Raw genomic sequence first — 14,483 nt, 5'->3', positions numbered from 1 at the left:
GAAGACATGAAATCTGTATGTTCTATTTATGAGAAAAATAAATAATATGTTAAAATGGCATAAAATTATTTCATGGCTGCAAGTATATGGAGGGAAAAATAAATTGAATAAACACTTAAGATTTCCAAGCTTTATTTTCTGAAAATTATCTTTGAATAGATGAAGAACTTTTGTGCCATTCTGGGTGGACTAGCAGTGAATCATTAAGTTAATTTTATTGAAATTTTGCATCTTAGAAAATGTGTGATAATTCAACAAGAATGTCAAAGCCACTGTTTTAATCAGTTGGTAACTATGAGTTAGAATTGCAGGACAGATGTCTAATGCTTAGAATATTAATTCTGTGGGCTCAAGGCTCTAGATCAACATATAAAAAGGAGAAAAAGAGAGTTGCATTTGTTTACATGCAAAGTATAAAACCACCCACTGAATTTGTGATCATTGCCTCTGATTACATCATTGTTTCATAAAGAATAGGAAATCATTCTTATATGTGTGCACAAACTGCAAATCGGATAAATCTCTTAATCTTTTCTATAATAATTTACCAAGGGACCCAAGTGTTAAGCAATACTTTTATCCAATTGAAATTTAATTATGTATTTAGAATTCATTTAGGACATGAAAAAAAAATTCTAAGGCAGGATGTCCATGTGACATCTTGTAGGTGACGGAGTCTTAGTGTTGGAGCAGCATTCTCCTCATGGTGTCCTGACTCTCATTAAGATTTAACTCTTGCAACATATTAGAAAATACATACTTGAGATAATTCCTTTTTATTGCTAGGGTTCTCAAACTCACGTCACAGAAGCTATCTGTAACCTTGAACAAATCAATTGAAATTGGAAGCAAACACCAATAACTGAAACTTCTCATATTGAAACTCAGTGCGAAACTTGTTGTTAAAGCAGATAAATATTCTAAATGTCACATTGCAGACAGGGTAGGACATAACCAGTATTAAAACTAAGCAGTCTAAGATACCAGAAGGCATATGGTTTCGTATAATATAGTGTCTCTCAACAAGGCAAGGAGGAATCATAATGTTCAAAATGAATCTGGTCAATCAGGAGGACAAGAGCTCGCTGATAAGCAACAGATTCTCTGCCAGTGACTGAATGCTTTCAAAACAATGGCACCTTCTCATTTCAAAAGATTTACAGCATTCTTACCTTCACTTGATAAAATGACTTAGACTGAGCCCCCCCTGTCCACACCAGTAGATTTTTGTTTAAATACCTTAGACATTTCTTTCTGTTTTAGTCTTCCATCTACACTAACCTGGCGCTTTAAACCAAGGTTAGTATACAAATACTTCTAAAAACGTTTTTTTAGAGCTACTTGATACTTTTAAAACCGCCAGGGCAATATTTCACTGAGGATGGATAAAAACAAAGATTCTGAAAATGCTGACTCCATTGTGCTCTGGTTGGCTAATATTTATTCAGTAGTTCTTTGGTCACATGAATTGGAAGAGAAACATATTCCAACATAGTGGGCATAGAAGAGTTTAATTGGTGCTTGTTTTGTTGTTTACCTGTATACACCTAAATTGTGTTTTGTACAATCTGAATGTTGCATAAATGTACAAAAGGCAAATGATGTACTGGTTGCTACAGTTTTGAAATAAATCCGAGTGGATGGAGGCGCTACCATTGTAGTTAAAAACTGTAGAGCCCTTTGAAAATCAGATTGTAGATGGCTCAGTTGACCGCCACTTATCAATCTTTATTACTTAAACTTGATCCATTCAATAAGCAAAGTAAATAAGAAGGCACTTGACGAAGAGGGCAGAAGTAGAAAGCTGATACAAAAGCATAATGCAGAAAAGCAAAGATATGGACACATGTGTGCATGCATTTACTGCATTTATTTATTATTTTATCTATTGAGTTAGATTTATAAATGTTGTTTGGTATAAGATGCACTCCATTTGTGTTGGACTGTTTTTAGTCAATCTTTTGGCAAATAAATACAGTATATGGCTATTTCCTTAATTATCACTTTATCATTTGTGCTGTTTTTATTTAACGACAAGACTACTGTAGCCAGTTCGGAAGACAGTTACTTTCAACTGTAATGAGCACATTAATTTAACAAGGATATAATTCACTGTGGCTCCTTAAAGGGTTTCTTTCTTTTCTATGCTGTGAATGCTCTATCAGAGATCTGTGTGCACTGACACTTTTGAAAGCACATAAAACACAAGTGAACCTGATTTTCACAGGGCTCCGAATTTTTCACTTCACACTCCCTTCCAGGAGTTTTACCTGCCAATGTGCACATACCCAGTGCAGGCCTACATCATATGCATTTTAGGGCATTTTAGTGTAGACAAACGTACTTTTGTAAATTATGTGAAAAACTCTTGATCATTTTTGTTAAAAATAGCGTTTTATGTTAACACTAGAATTACCAAAGTCTACGAAAAAACTCGTAATCCTGGCCCACCTTAAATCCCTTGTAAATGTGTCAATCAACAAAAGAAGCAAGCAGCCTGCTAACCCATCCCCCCACCAACGCAGAAAGGGCAGGACATCCTCTCAGCTCAAGTCTCATTACCTGTGTGTGAGGTAGCCTAGAGTTGCACAGGGTAAATAATATATTGTTATTTGGAATACATGCATTTTATGTGTGTTCCGTGTCTACAATAATCTATGTAAACACATTGTTAAAACAGAAACATTTTTCAAAAGGAGCTATTTATATTGATTTGCATTGTCGCTATACCAGCGCTGAAACCGACACAGACAGACTTTAGAAGTACACTTATAAAAAACAAAAATGTTTTTATTTTTCTTCACCTCGTAAGAAATGCCTTCCTCGTTTCCCATAGGAACAACACAGTCCCACAAACACCAACACAACAATACATACTATTTTTCTCCTTATTCTTTATCCTCCTCCAGGCAAGCTTCGTCTCCCTCCTCCCGACTCTGGCTCCCGGAGTACTGTCCACTAGTCCCTTATATAAGGCACCCGGAAGTGCTTTAGGTGCTCGTTGCCCTACTTCCGGGTGTTACGGAAGAACCGCCCACATGGGCTCAGGAACAGCTGCAGCACCCCCTGTTGGCAACCCCAGATCCCAACAGGGCTGTATTGGACTTCATTTCCTATTAAGCCCTGCCGGAATCCAAGGTATGGCTGCCACCCAGGGGGCGGCCATCTAGTGTTTCGGGGGTTGTAGTGTTCTGTCCACACTGGCTCCTCCGGTCCTTCCATAGCAGAGGTGTCCCGGCCGGGCAACAGCCCTGGCCATCTATGACAGCATATTAAAATCTGCAAAATTCTGGGAGGAGTCAGGGTGGGGCTGTAGGCATTTGCACATACATTAAATTTCATGTTTGTGGGGATTTATAAGGGGGAAATTGCATGGAACTTATCTGTGCGTACGCACAAATTTATGCATTGAGATTTGTTTGTACGTACGCACATTTCCACTTTTGTCTGTACGCCATGTTTTACAGTGAATACTATTCATGGCATTATACATTATACATGAGGTCCCAAGTGATTAATGGCAGCTGCTGGACAATGGGTTTATATATACTTATCAACTGAACCAAGCAGTGGTCCGATCTGCCCAGTGATGGCAAAGCAAAAAGAGTAATATGCCCCTATAGCATTGCTTATAACAAGTGCAAGGTTCAATGATTCCTTGGTGTACAGTCCACAAACTGATAAAAAAAATAGTTTGAGAGGAAGAGTGTGAAACATAATTAATGTCATCAATAGACATTGTGTTGAAAGCACTGGGGTGACATTGAGTTTGCTGATCATAGAATATACTGTGTCCATTGCAATTGCTGAATCTGCCAAGAAGCAGACATAAACAGCCAGCACAATGGTGTGTGAAAATTCCATCGGCATGTGATAAGGTCATAATTCCACTGCAAGCAGCTCAAAATTTGGACCACAAACCTGCACTTTTATTGTGATTGTCCTAGGTTACAAAACGTTTCATTTACAAAGACAGCAAGTCCACCTCCCTTCTTCTTACTGCTTTCAGTCCTACTTCTATCTGCTCACACTGTGTTAAATTTATGCAATGCAACTGTGGAGTCTGAACGTTCAGCTCTTAACGAGGTCTCATAAAGCACATGAGGCTGCATTATGTACATTCCCCGTGGTTCCAGGTCAGCACTGAAAGCTCATCCTTTACATTACCCATAATGACAGAAGGCAGGTAAGGTCTGTACCTACTCCTCTTATTGGTAAGCCAGATTCCTGCTGTGCTAGAAACCTGGTCATTACCTTGGCCTCTGGCACACCGGGGGACAAAGAATATAGGTTCATCACATACTGCCATATGTAGGTGAATGCTAGCTCTTCTACTCAGGTTCCGGACTCCATGGAAGCAAAAAAGTACCAAGAGCCAGAAACAGTAGTAAACAGTAACAAACACAAACAAGCACAAAATTAAACAAACCATGGGCAGCTGTTATATCTACAACGGGCAAAAGATACAACACAAAAATTATTTGTCATAATATAAATAACTCTTCTTCTCTGCTCTGCTTCTTATGCAAGAAAAATATATATTTGTGACTCTATGGCCTTGATTGGGGGAGGGGGGGGAGGCAGGGTAGAAGGGTGGACAACAAACAATGGTATTAACATTCTTGCAAAATCATCAAATATTTCTCAAAGTACAAATTTTCAACATGAATTAACTTAAAGATTCATGACATGTCCTTGCAAAAACCTTTGATAATTCAGGACTAGTTACAATATGTGATATCTAGGCTTGTATTCCATTCTCTTCCATTTTTCTTCTGTTTTAAGCTTAGATCAGCCCTCACGGCATAATGTGTTCTGTCATACTCTCCATTTTCTTCCTACCCTTTTAACATTTTTATTTCTTCTCCAAGTCACCCATTATGAATCCAATAGCACCCATATACAGTATGTACCATTATGTGAAGTCTCACTCAGTTCTTTACACCTTTAATTCAACAGAAAAGTTGAATCTTCACTGTACCTCACACCCTTTTTCCTGGGACTGTATTTTTAAAAGCACTCCCTTAATTTCTAAAAAATCCCAAAAATAAGCATACCCATTTTAAATGTGTTCATCTCCTTTTTTTATTCCTTGCAAGTGCTGGCCTTGCTGCCGACATTTATTGTCAACTGTTATTAATTGATTTTTTGTGTATCTTTTCTGGGATTATCCTATTGTTTCTGCCTTTTGGTCTATTGTATCAGTGTTTCTGTTACCATCCTTATTGTTGATATTAAACTTTCTTCTCATATCTTTCTTTTCTGGACGTGTCTGCTCTTTCTCTTTATTCCTTCCAGAAGAGGCTATTCTCATTTGTCATGAGAATCTGCTGTAAAGTTTATTTTGGCTTTCTGCTGGATATCCCCCGATTCTTGGTCTTTCAGCTTCTGGAAATCCTCTTTCCTTAATTTAGTTCTCCTCAGATTTTCCGTGGCATGGATGAACAGATCCTTTGCCTCCTTGTGCCTCAGAGACAAACTGTCATTTTGTCACTGCAGGCATTTTGCTTAAAGACTACAGTGAGTTGTCCATGCAACCTTCGGTGAAATAATATTGAAATGTGAACTTTTTTGTACAAAACCAACCTTTTACTCACAGGTGTTTCATACATAGATAAAACCCAGAATGATCAGCTAAAATAAATAGTCCCATACAAATTGCTCAAAGCGTATACATATTTTCTTTTTCTGTCTGTGTATAACACATTATAATTTTAGTTTGGGATGACATTTTAATTTATAAATCAGAGGTCTGGTAAAATGTACCCTATGCCTACATAAACTGTATACAATGCAGACACACACTCTTGACAAGGTAAGGTGTTTTGGCATATTTTCATGATTAAAGCTTTTTAGCAAAACATTGAATCATTAGATTGACTACTACAATACATCAGTCTGTGGTATGAATGGGTCAGAGATGGCTAGAGTGCTCTCTACACTGTGAAATCTAATTGTAATCTACAATTTCACCCTGTTTCCTCTCCGTTTCCTATGATTTCTTCACATAAGGGATTGGCTGCTAGTGTTTGGGAGGGATTTCTTCTTTAAAATGTTACCAAAAAAGGATAGAGTTGTTTTGGCTTGTTTCACTAAAAATGGCATTACGCTCAGAAAAGTTGTAAAGCTGCTATAAAAATCCAGGAACCTGAATTTATTGTATATCCTGGTAACTATATGTACGATGTTTGTGCAATCTCCCCTTGTTGACATGAGCTTTCTAGTGCTCTATTCCAGTCATAATTATCAAAGTCATGTATACCAGAGTAACTAGTTTTTCTACACAGCCCTGGTGTGTGACTGCTCCCATTGTGGATGTTTTTAGAAGCTGGGCAGATGAGGAAATGAATGAGTGAATCATGACTTCTTTTGAATTTATAATCCATTTATAATTTCATTAATAACAATATGGAAGTTTACTATAGCTTCCACATATATGTTATTCCCAAACATGAAGGGTACAAATAGATTTTGGATGTAACTTTAAGTAGAATTTCATATTGGAGTCAACTTTGGTTAAGAACAATCTCATATTGGAGTCACGCTGTTCACTATATTCACTTGCAGTTCTTGGCATTTGGCAAGCTCAGTACTGAAGATTCACTGTCATCTGTATGTTTTCACTGTAACCTCTCTATTAATCAATAGAAAATTCTTGTTAATGGAGGCTTTGCTTAATCTTGTTTATTTTTTTTTTTACAATATGTCTGCACTCAAAAAATAGTCAGACATTCATACCCTGTCTGTGAAACACTAGTACAGATTTTTTACAGCTTTGCATTATTTTCTATCACAGTATCAAATACCATCTGTTCAGTTTGAGAATATTAACATTTTTGGTCTCCAAACTTCCACAATGCTTTCAATATCTGATTGTTATTCCTATCTCTATCATCTTAATGTGCACATTGCTCCTAAACATATTTTTAGTCACATCTGTTTGTCCTAAGGTATTTTACTAAATGTAAATTGAGGGAAGCATAATATGGTTAAGCCTTGTGATGGACTGACATACCATTCAGCACTGTCTCCTACCTTATGCCTGTACTCTGCTTTTTCTTGTAATGACCCTGACCCAGTGTCTGAATATGGATGAAAGGCTTTAGCTATTGTTTTGTTCCATTTTGAATAATTAACCTTGATTGACAATGCAACAAGAATATATTAATGTGCAGATGCTCTAAAGGTTTGTCTGTAATTAGTAAATGGCACAGAAGGCTGTTCTTACATATATATATATATATATATATATATATATATATATATATATATATATATATATATACATACATACAGTTAGGTCCATACATATTTGGACAGAGACAACTTTTTTCTAATTTTGGTTCTGTACATACCACAAAAAATGCTTTAGTTGCCTCACATTTTTATGCAATTGTTTTGTTCACCCCATTGAATTAAAGCTGAAAGTCTGCACTTTAACTGCCTCTGAGTTATTTCATTTAAAATTCATTGTGGTAATGTACAGAACCAAAATTACAAAAAAGTTGTCTCTGTCCAAATATTTATGGACCTTATATATATATATATATATATATATATATATATATATATATATATATATATATATATATATATATAGTGGTACCTGGATGGGGGTGGTACCCAGACGGGACGCCCGAGAAGACCGGAGGAGGGCTTGTGCCTCCTTCAGTCCCCGAGGGGGTTACCGCCCTGGGAGCCACGGGTACAGAGCTGGGAAGCTTGACCCTGTAGGGGCCCGTGGTCTCAGCCAGGGGGCACCCCAATACCTGGAGAACCCTGGACCCCAGCACTTCCGCCACACCAGGAAGTGCTGGGGGGAAGAGGAACAGGGACACCCGGAGTGCTTCCGGGGATACAGCCGGCACTTCCACCACACTGGGGCGTGTCGGTGGGAGATTGCCGGGGACGCACCTGGAGCACATCCGGGTGCTTATTTAAAGGGGCCGCCTCCCTTCAGAGGATGACTTGAGTCGGGAGCGTAGTTGGACGAAGTCTCTGGAGGGGAGAAGAGGTGGTCTGAAGACTGAGAGAGAAGGCATTGTGTTGGCCAAGGACTGTGGGGTATTGGGGTTTGTGAGAGTGACTTATTGTAATGGAGACCCTAAATAAACATGTGTGGGGTAAATCTAACGTGTCTGCCTGTCTGTGTCCGGGTCATATTCCACAATATATATACACACATATATATATATATATATATATATATATATATATATATATATATATATATATACACACACACATATATAAATAATATATGATTAGAAAATAAAATTGGACCTGTTGCCCCCACCCCTCCATATTCAACTGTTGTATCCTACAGTCTGGGACTGATTAAACAGTGTGACAAGTGTAGAGGGCATAGCAGCCACTCAGCCTGACACAGACAGATGCAGGAGGCACAGTTATAAAACCACGCGCTTTTTATTTTGTTTCTTCACTTGTAGGCAATGCCTTCCTCGTTCCCACAAGTACAACACAGTCCAAACACAATACTTTACACTGGCCATCCATGACAACAGGTAAAATTAAATTACTAAGTAGGAGAATATCATTACAAGGTATCTTAAACTATCAATGATATGTGTAACAGGCTAAATATAAAATAAATTTCTAAGGCTAAATATGATCAAAGTATTACAGTTCAATACATTCTTAAAGAGAAGACTTCAGTTATATTACTTTCTACCACCATAAAATTACTTTGAGGTCTTAGATTACTTTGAGGTCTTAGATAAGTTTGAAATTAAGTTGTAAGACCAGTATAAGTACACAATATGTAGTCATAAAGTATAGACACTAACACAGAGAAAGACACTTCTTTCAACTGATAAAATTCATTGCTAATGATATCTTCATTAAATGATCTCATCTTGATCTTGCTTAAGTATTATGGGTTTAGGAAGTTTGTTATTGCATGTTTTAAATTGTGTTATATGTACTTTCAAAGTTTCAAAGGAATATTTTTTGGGTGTGCACTGTACTTTTAGTTTTTTTGGTTTCTCATCATTCTGTTGTATTTATTAAGGTGTTTCTTACCTTTACAGTCTTAGATAACTTTAGTGTACAGCAACTGTTTAACCGGAAGGATAACAGTCAGGTCTTATGGTTTCGGTCTTATATAGGGGTGTCTTATGTAAGCTGATCTAGCCTGTACACAAAAAACCTAGTGACAGCCCCTAGTAGTACCACCTACAATTTCCTTTAGTATGAAGGATAGTCTGGCCTCTTCTTCTAACCTCACATTGCTATTATCACAATCTTTATAAGGAGGACATGACATATAACTTGATAAATGAAATATAATAAAAGAATATGGTTGCTGAGGCTTATGTACTGTGTTTCTGGTAAAAGTCAAGGCTTAATTTAAAATAGTAATCACATTTCCTGAGAGTATACCCACAGAATAGTTCTTCTTGATTCATGTCCAGAACAAAACTTTGTAACTAACTATGAAGGGTCCTTTGTTGGAGATATTGTCAAGTCAGCTGTTTGTTTTTGTTCCCCTCACCCATTTTGCAACTATATAGGGCTTCAGAAGCTGTAGGTTCTTTCTGCTAGTTGGAAAGGTTGTCTTGCCTTTGGATTCTCTCAAAAGGCAGGGAAAATACCCAGCAGCAATACATCTATCTAGTCCTAGCCAAGTAGTTTCTTGATATTTCTTTCACTGTATACAGGTATGTCGAATTGTGTTGTCATTTTCAAGTACAACACAATTTGATAAGTGAACAAGTATTTCTTCATAATCTACTTTCTGCAGGATGTTTACAATTGCATATTCCTCAATCAGGTAGGTTTCCATTTGCACAGGAAACAAAAATGAGTGCTTTTCATTATGTAAGAACTAAAATTTGTTGAAAAATACAAATGTAGAAAAATACAAATATATCCCAAATAGACAAAATATTTCAGTTAAATAAATACTCACTGTAAAGGTGTAGGTTTGTTGGCGTTCCCGATCCACAGGCTGAAGTAAAGTAATGAAGCGGATTATTCCAGACTGAGTCACAGTAAACATTGTGCTGTAGTCATTCAAGGAAATTCTCACCATTGGGTCTTTTGTCTTTGAAAATAAATAATTGAATTATAAAATTGGTATATATCTATATCAATGTACCCAAACAAATAAATAAGTTATATATACAAGTCATATATACTGTATTATGTCATTTTACAGTATATACACATAAAGACTTAAACATATACAGAATGTGAAGATACTGTATATGTTTTAATTCACACACAAGCTACACTCAATAAGTTTGATTACTGGCAAGCCTGTAGAAGTGCTGTGGTTATAAGTCATCATATATACAGTCATACTGTACATGTTACATGTAACTGTATAACAGATGTATCTATAGTTCTAAGCATCTGCCCATTCACACATGCTCAACCATTGTTCAGCAAGATTGAAAGATGAATGTGTGTTTCAACTAAATGAAAAATGTCCACTTTTAAGCAATGAACTTCCATCACCACCATCTTACAATTTTAGATCTTGTGTGTGAATTGCACTGCAATCTCATGACAAATGTTCAGTTGTACAGCAATGTGTACAGTATGTGAAATGTTTCAGACACAGTTATTTGTTGCACCCACCCCCTGGATGTTCTTTTGTGTCAATATCATTACTGTACATCCATGTCAATTATGATCCTTGTGAGTTTCTATTCCAACTCTAAACTGACAGTGTCGGACAAACACAGCACTGGGCTTAAAGTGCTTGGTCGGCATACACCTGCTGTAACTCCTGGAGGGTCTCCATTTCAGAGTTACTGAACAGCTAAAAACATCTGATGTTGGCTTGTTGCTCAGAAGTAGACATTTTTCAGACATTTTTCTTTCAGGCTTATAGCTGCTGGGCAGGGCACCAGCCCTCTGTCCCTCTGAACTGGATTAAGTGGATTTGAAAATGTTATGTTTAGAGTTGTTAAAAAAGTTGGAAGGATGGATGGATATACAAAGGTCTTGATACATTATACACAATACAAATATGAGGCTATGCTTGTGTTCTAAGTATATCTGCAAGCATGTGACTGCTGACTTTTGAAAATGTAATGAAATTGCAGCTTGTTAGGTTTTTCGCAGGTTCACCCCAGTCTACAAATCACTATTGACATTTTGCTGTTGTAAAGGCTAAAATGAAGACAAATTGTTTCAGTCAAAGGTACAGAAAACATGCTTAATGTACATATTTTATTACATGCAGAAAATCTGCTATAAAGAATTGTTTATTTTGAGGAAGCCATATAAAATTCATTGTGGATTTCCAAGACATGGTTTAACATTTCCTGCATAACATTTCAAATCTTCATTACTGAACAATTCCTATCATTGAAATTGCACATTATGTGAGTGAAACATTGCAGCTGACAAAATTAATTAAACATTTTTTTATAGATTTACACCTGAGATGGCTGCCTCAAAGACAATTATATTGTTTCTCTACTTCAGGGTGGTGGGCATAAAATACTGTATACGGAATGTGTAAAATGCATTAACTGATAGGTAGGTTAAAACTAAAAGTATTGAATTTCTGGACGTGTTTTTATGTCTTCTAGTTTACAGATTTCACAACTAATAAGAGAAATATGTAATTATCTATGCCATTAACAACCAATGCTAAAAACAAAACAAACTGTAAAAAGCAAACACACACAGAAGAATAAAAAGGAAAATAAAAAAGGTCACAATGCCTATTTCCAGAGAACTACATTACTCCATAATACCTACAGGAGTGGCACCAATTGCAAGCTAAAAATCCAAAAAACAAAATACATAAACAGGCATGGCATGACTAAAACAACACAAATAATGATTGTAACATTAAGTGAAATGAAGATTACAAAAAAACTGAAAAATAATAATAATACTTAGAATATTTAAAAGATCACACAATAAAACAGTTGACATTGTGTAATAGTATTTTCATTTTTATAGAAAGGTATTTAAGAATTCATCAAGAATTTAAGAATTTATTACAAATATTTTCTTATAGATATATCTAAAATATTCAGCTTTTATGCTGTAACAAAGCAAAACATGAGAGTTTTATCTTTATAATCATTTCCATATCTCAAGTGCTGGTGAAATTTACAAATGAGACTATTTGCATGGGGTAACCCCTCTAATGTGTGACAAATACCTATGACAATTTTAAAAGGTAAATGTAAAACTGATTTATGGAAATGACAGTTCTTCATTTCTGACGTTCCCATCCTTTCAGGACCTACAATCTTAAAATAAAATGCCCTCCTGGAATGTACAGTATGTGGGCAAGATCATTTTGAAGATGAAATTCACAGTGAGGTTTATTCCCTGAAAATTAATTGTAAGCCATTCAATTGACAGATTTGGAATGCTTTCATTTTAAATGCTTTGATATTACATTAATAGGCAGAATCATAGCTCATTTCACACTGAATTAAAAGTTAGCCGAAAATATTAATCATTTAGGAATCTTCATCTATCAACACCTAAATGAAATACAAAGTAAGCTATTCATATCTGATTTTCAGGATAGAAAATAAATTAGTGAATAGATATCATTTTAGAAGAAGTATAACATTGTTAAATGAAGAGTTCACAATTTGCATGTATATTTCCTTTCCAACACTTACAACTACACAAAACACTTTTAGAGTTGATTTTTACTATTAGATATGTTTTCCATTATTTGATTATTATATTGATTATTATAACCTCTTTACTTTTACCCTTAGTACTTTCAGAAAACATTTTAGTTAAGTCTTTTGATCTGTGATCCAGCCAAGATGTGCTAAGCTGCTACTCCACATACAAGATTATGTATTGATATTGTATTTAAAAAGTGTAATCTTCACATGAAATTCAGTCATTTCCACATGCATGTCAATAAAGGTATTTTCCCCATCCTGAAACAGCTACATGAATTTGAGTACAAAGGTCTGTCTGATTTGAGTCCAAAGGTTAAATAATAAATAAGTATTGCAGGATTGTGATAGTCATGGAAAATTTATAAGAAATGTCACAGTATGTTAAAATATAGGGCTGCTCATAAGTGTACCTGGCAACCCTTTTGTCCAAAAGTCATTGGCTGGTTTGTCTTTATTTTCGCTGGTCAGTTAGGTAAGAAAGGCTGTAAACTGATCATGATAGTGAATTGTCTTTGAAGACTAAGTATTAGGTGGAAGCACAAAAACCATGAGGGTTAGCTGAGAGTTCCAAATGGATATACCTGTTCAAGCAGAAGTATTTTTCTTCCTTCTCAAGGGTTTGGCATTTGAATGGTGTTTTTAGAACTTTAGCCCTAAAGAAGGCTTCAAAGAGACGATGGGGCCAAATATTTTTGAAAACTGTCAGGACCATAACTGTTGATGCTAAAAAAATATTTCCCTTTAAAGAAAGAGACCTTCAATGCAACTTCAGGCAGAGGGTGTCTGGATTGGTTAGAATGTTACGCAAGTGTGGGTAGATCTACTTTTGGGTAGCTCAATACACTCCAGGCACTCAGCTGCTGCTGACAGAAATATCTGGCCTTCCTGTGTTTTCTGTTACCAAAGTGACACTAACAGTGACAAGCAGGCAAACCTGTAGTTATTATTATGACTATTTTGGCCTTGCACTCCTGCTTCTCATTTCTTACTGCTCCTTTTCTATCTTAGGCAGATTTGCATTATGCAATGATGATTTGATTTTAAGGTGTCATAATGGTCCTCAACATTAGATGGCTTTTGTAAAAGTAGGTTGACACTGATACAAACGTTACAGTTATAAATTGCCAAAAAATTACCTGGACACCTATTATTGTATGTCAAAGAGGAAATATCAAAATAACATCAAAAGCACATTGATGCTGTTAATACGGTTAAAGGCCTTGAAGCCAGTAAAGTATTTTACTTCATCTTTTTGGTTTTGTTACCTAAAATGTATGCAGCATACACTCGTTATGATAAGATTCATTAAAGCATCATCAGCTTTGTTTTTTCTTACCTCTTCTATGTCATTATCCAAAGCTATTATCCTGAGAGGAGCGGTAAGATTTTCACTACTTGAGATTGTAGTTCCCACAGGTGCTGACTCAGTGACATATCCTTGATAAGATGACAACTGAAAGTAAGGCGCTTGATTATTTTCGTCAAGAACTTCAACGTGTAAATTAGCAAATGCTGGAAGGGGATGTCCATTATCTTGCTCAGCCTAAAATAAAAATTGAATAGTAATAAATAAGCATCATTACAAACAATTTCTTTGTCTCTTACAAGTTCATATTCCATTTTAAAAATATGTTTGCCTAAGCAAGATCTGAATAAGAATAACATAACTATGCATATTAACTATTACAGTATGTAAAGAAAAGAACCATCAGTTTTGAAAATGTTTAGGATCACATCTGAGGAGGATACCTTGAAGCATGTTCTGATGGTCATAAAGAATAAAGATGGCTATATCAGCCTTAGAAAAAAAATGTTTATACACCTGAATATAAAAAAAACAAA

General features: G+C 35.8%; 1 protein-coding gene across 1 annotated transcript in view; it reads right to left on the bottom strand.

Annotated features, from left to right (window-relative positions):
• Positions 1-14,483, bottom strand: part of pcdh15b (protocadherin-related 15b) — a 718,592-nt gene that overhangs the window by 336,170 nt on the left and 367,939 nt on the right. The window contains exons 12-14 of the mRNA XM_051923141.1: positions 13,978-14,184; positions 11,740-11,760; positions 9,932-10,066 (exon numbers count right to left, since the gene is read on the bottom strand). Coding sequence (XP_051779101.1) covers positions 9,932-10,066; positions 11,740-11,760; positions 13,978-14,184 — 363 coding nt within the window. The remainder of the gene's footprint in view (positions 1-9,931; positions 10,067-11,739; positions 11,761-13,977; positions 14,185-14,483) is intronic.

Source organism: Erpetoichthys calabaricus, chromosome 2, assembly GCF_900747795.2.
Source record: "Erpetoichthys calabaricus chromosome 2, fErpCal1.3, whole genome shotgun sequence".
Lineage (NCBI taxonomy): Eukaryota > Metazoa > Chordata > Cladistia > Polypteriformes > Polypteridae > Erpetoichthys > Erpetoichthys calabaricus.
The sequence above is the reverse complement of the archived record's forward strand: the minus strand, read 5'-3'. Positions and strand labels throughout refer to the sequence as shown.